General features: G+C 38.3%; 1 protein-coding gene across 1 annotated transcript; it reads left to right on the top strand.

Moving 5' to 3' along the window:
• Positions 1-1,253: 1,253 nt before the first annotated feature.
• On the top strand, positions 1,254-3,011 carry LOC126078786 (eukaryotic translation initiation factor 5-like). Its single transcript, XM_049889582.1, is given in 3 exon segments — positions 1,254-2,328; positions 2,331-2,389; positions 2,391-3,011. Coding segments are annotated over 3 exon segments (1,290 nt in total). The 5' UTR covers positions 1,254-1,535; the 3' UTR covers positions 2,829-3,011.
• Positions 3,012-5,132: the final 2,121 nt, after the last annotated feature.

The raw sequence follows: 5,132 nt of genomic DNA, 5'->3' as shown, positions 1-5,132 counted from the left end.
CAGCCATAGCTCTTAACCACTATGCCACCAGCGTTTCCTATCAATAATTACACTGAATGTAAATGGCCTAAATCCACCAGGAAAGAGACAGAGAGTAGCAGAATGGATTTAAAAAACAAACAAAAAACATGATCCATCTATATGCTGTCTACAAGAGAGAACACCTTAGACACAGAGACTAAAACTTAAAGAACGTAAATATATATATATATATATATATATCAAGCAAACAATAACCAAGAAAGAGCAGGAGTGGTAATACTAATCTCCAATAAAATAGACTTTAAAGCAAAATCCATCACAAAGGATAAGGAAGAACATTGTATAATGATTAAAGGCTCTATGCACCAGGAAGACATAACCATAATAAATATATACACACCCAATGACAGGGCTCTAAAATACATAAAACAAACTCTAACAGCATTGAAAAGAGAAATAGACAGTTCCACAATAATAGTGGGAGACTTCAACACACCACTTTCAGTGAAAGACAGAATATTTAGAAAAAAACTCAGTAAAGATACAGAAGATCTAAATGCCACAATCAACCAACTTGATCTCATAGACATATTCCACTCAATAGCAGCAAAATATACATTCTTTTCCAATGCATATGGAACATTCTCCAGAATAGACCACATTTTAGGTCACAGAGCAAGGCTTAACAAAATCCAAAACATCGAAATAATACAAAGCATTTTCCCTGATCACAGCACCACAAAAGTAGAAATCAATAACAGGAACAGTAAGAAAAAAAAAAAAATCAAATACATGGAAACTGAACAACATCTTGCTTAAAAACTACTGGGTAAGAGAATTAATCAAGGATGGAATAAAAAAATTCATAGACTCAAATGAGAATGAAAATACATCTTACCAAAACCTCTGGGACACAGCAAAAAAAAAAAAACAGGGCTTAGAGGTCAAATTATAGCAATAAATGCACATATCAAATAGGAAGAAGGGGCCCAAATCAAAACATTAATCCTACAACTTGAACACATAGAAAGAGAGCAGCAAAAGGAGCCCTCAGACACCAGAAGAACGGAGATAATTAAGATTAGAGCAGAAATAAGTGGAATAGAAAAACAATTTGAAAGAATCAACAAGAGTCAGAGCGAGAACATTCCAGAAGTCGCCAGCTCCGGCGCTGACGGGTGTGGACCCCAGACGTCGCTGGGACTCCTCCCGCGCTCGGCGGTGGCACCGGCTCATCCGCTCCCCTCCCCTCCCGCCTCCGCCTCGACCCCGGTGACCACGCGCCGCACTTCATCCCAGTCCCCGGCGAGCAGCGTTGGGTTTATGTCTTTATTTGACGAAAACGAGCTGTTGCGCAGCCACTGGTACCTGTATTGGGGAAACATAGCATACAAGCAAGAAGCTTACAGCCTCAGTGGCGAAAATTTTTTCATGTCAGAGACCGAGAACTCTTGCAGTCGTTTATGTCATCCCTTCTTCTCCAGACAGAAGATACCAAAAAGTTGCAATCAAAGATCTCTTCATCTTATTGATAAAGCCACTAATAAGCCAAAATGTCTGTCAATGTCAACCGCAGTGTGTCAGACCAGTTCTATCGCTACAAGATGCCCTGTCTGATTGCCAAGGTTGAGGGCAAGGGAAATGGAATCAAGACAGTTATAGTCAACATGGTTGACGTTGCAAAGGCGCTTAATCGGCCTCCAACGTATCCCACCAAATATTTTGGTTGTGAGCTGGGAGCACAGACCCAGTTTGATGTTAAGAATGACCGTTACATTGTCAATGGATCTCATGAGGCGAATAAGCTGCAAGACATGTTGGATGGATTCATCAGAAAATTTGTTCTCTGTCCCGAGTGTGAGAATCCTGAAACAGATCTGCATGTCAATCCAATGAAGCAAACAATAGGTAATTCTTGTAAAGCCTGTGGCTATCGAGGCATGCTGGACACACACCATAAACTCTGCACATTCATTCTCAAAAACCCACCTGAGAATAGTGACAGTGGTACAGGAAAGAAAGAAAAAGAAAAGAAAAACAGAAAGGGCAAAGACAAGGAAAATGGCTCCGTGTCAAGCAGTGAGACACCACCACCCCCACCTCCAAATGAAATCAGTCTTCCTCCCCATGCTGTGGAAGAAGAGGAGGATGATGATTGGGGTGAGGATACCACCGAGGAAGCTCAGAGATGCAGAATGGATGAAATCAGTGACCATGGAAAAGTTCTGACCCTCAGTGATGACTTGGAGAGGACTGTTGAAGAGCGCTTCAATATCCTTTTTGATTTTGTTAAGAAAAAGAAAGATGAGGGTGTTATTGATTCGTCTGACAAAGAGATTGTTGCTGAGCAGAAAGGCTGGATGTCAAAGCCATGGGCCCTCTTGTTTTGACTGAAGTTCTTTTTTATTGAGACAATTAGGGAACAAATCAAGAAATACAGGCGCCATTTCCTACGATTTTGTCACGACAACAAAAAAGCTCAGCGGTACCTTTTTCATGGTTTGGAGTGTGTGGTGGCAATGCATCAAGCTCAGCTCATTTCCAAGATTCCACATATTTTGAAGGAGATGTATGATGCAGACCTTTTGGAGGAGGAGGTTATCATCAGCTGGTCAGAAAAGGCCTCTAAGAAGTATGTCTCAAAAGAACTTGCCAAAGAGATACGTGTCAAAGCGGAGCTGTTTATAAAATGGTTGAAGGAGGCAGAGGAGGAATCTTCTGGTGGTGAAGAGAAAGACAAAGATGAGAATATTGAGGTGGTGTATTCAAAGACTGCCAGTGTTCCTAAAGTTGAGACTGTGAAGTCTGACAACAAGGATGACGACATTGATATTGATGCCATTTAAAGTGATGGATGCAACCTAGCTTAACAGTATAATGCTGCAAAATTTTCTGTGTTATCAGCCAGAAGTGCAACATGTATGTGCCAAAGCTGCAATGGCTTAACATCATGCTACACTTTATACTAAAAACGTTATACTGTGAGTGGTCTGTAATTAGCCTAATGCGACATCTAAGGAGTCCATACACATCCAGAGCAGATATAAAAAAGAAAAAGCAGATATAGTGGAATTCAAATTCTCATAATCTGAGTTTTGTTCACAGAGGTTGTCTTAATAGAGTAATTCTTCACTTTGCTCTATTCAACTATCAAAATTTACTGTTTCAGACACCTATGTTACTTGATTAAAGCAATTTTAAAATTAAAAAAAAAAACAAAAAAGAATCAACAAGATCAAAATCTGGTTCTTTGAAAAGATGAACAAAATTGACAAACCATTGGCCAAAATGACAAAAGGAAAACAGGAGAGGAAGCAAATCACCTGAAAATGAGACAGGTAATATCACAACAGACCCAACTGAAATGTAAAAGAACATAACAGAATACTATGAAAAATTGTACTCCAACAAATTAGAAAACCTAGAGGAAATGGACAAATCTCTAGAAATACACTACCTACCTAAACTAATACAAACTGAGGTAGGAAAACTAAACAGACCCATAATAAAAGAAGAGATTGAAGAGGTAATTAAAAAAAAACTCCCAACAACAACAAAAAACCCTGGCCAGATAGCTTCCCTGGAGAATTCTACCAAACTTTCAGTGAAGAGCTAACACCACTATTACTGAAGATATTTCAGAGCATAGAAAATGAAAGAATACTCCTGAACCCATTCTATGATTGTGAAAATGTCAATACCAAAGCCAGGCAAACAAACCACACACACACACACACACACACACACACACACAATACAGAAAAATATCCCTCATGAGTATAGATGCAAAAATTCTCAACAAAATTCTAGCCAACAGAATTCAACAGCATATCAAAATAATAATAATGCATCATGGTCAAGTGGGATTCATACCAGGTATTTTATGCAGGGATGGTTTAGCATCAGAAAATCAAACAGTGTAATCCACCACATAAATAAAATGAAACAAAAGAACCACATGATCTTATCAACTAATGCAGAAAAAGCATTTGACAAACTCCAATACCCATTCATGATAAAAAAAAAAAAAACTCTCAGCAAAATAGGAATAGAGGGGAAATCACACGACATAATAAAGGGCATTTATACAAAACAACAACCAACATCATTTTAAACGGAGAAAGACTGAAAGCATTCCCCTAGTGAACCTGATCCAGATAAAGATGCTCTTTATCACTACTCTTATTCAACATTGTGCTGAAAGTCCTAGCTAGAGCAAGAAAAAGAAATAAAGGGCATCCAAATTGGAAAGGAAGAGGTAAAACTATCCCTGTTCACAGATGATATGATCTTATACACAGAAAACCACAAAGAATCCACAAGAAAGCTGCTGGGACTAGTAGAAGATTTCAGCAATGTAGCAGCAGGATACAAGGTTAACATACAAAAATCAGTTGGATTCCTCTATACCAAAAAAGAGAACTTGGAAAAGGGAATCACCAAATCAATACCATTTGCAATAGCCTTCAAGAAGATGAAGTACTTAGGAATAAATCTAACCAGAGTCATAAAAGACATACACAAAGAAAATTACAAAACACTACTGCAAGAAGCCAACAGAGACCTACCTAAGTGGAAAAATACACATTTCAACGTTGTGAAAATGTCAATTCTAGCCAAAGTGATCAACAGATACAATGTAATCGCTATCCAAATTCCAACAGCATTCTTTAACAAGGTGGAGAAACAAATCACCAGCTTTATATGGAAAGGGAAGAGGCCCCAGATAAGTAAGGTATTACTGAAGAAGATCAAAGTGGGAGGCCTCACACTACCTCATTTTAGAATCTATTACGCAGCCACTGTAGTCAAAACGGCCTGGTATTGGTACAACAGACATATAGACCAATGGAACAGAATTGAGAACTCAGATATATATCCATCCATCTGTGAGCAGGTGATATTTGCCAAAGGTCCAAAGTTCATTAAATGTGAAAAAGACAGTCTCTTTAACAAATGATACTGGCATAACTGGATGTCCATCTGTAAAAAAAGAAACAAGATCCATACCTCACACTACACACAAAAACTATCTCAAAATGAATCAAAGACCTAAATATAAAATCTAAAAAGATGAAGGTCATGGGAAAAAAAAAAAAAAAAAGGGACAATGCTAGGTGCCCTAACACATGGCATAAGTAATATGCAAA

The sequence above is a fragment of the Elephas maximus genome, chromosome 7 (assembly GCF_024166365.1).
Source record: "Elephas maximus indicus isolate mEleMax1 chromosome 7, mEleMax1 primary haplotype, whole genome shotgun sequence".
Lineage (NCBI taxonomy): Eukaryota > Metazoa > Chordata > Mammalia > Proboscidea > Elephantidae > Elephas > Elephas maximus.
Note: the sequence above shows the minus strand (reverse complement) of the source record. Positions and strands in the feature narration are given on the sequence as shown.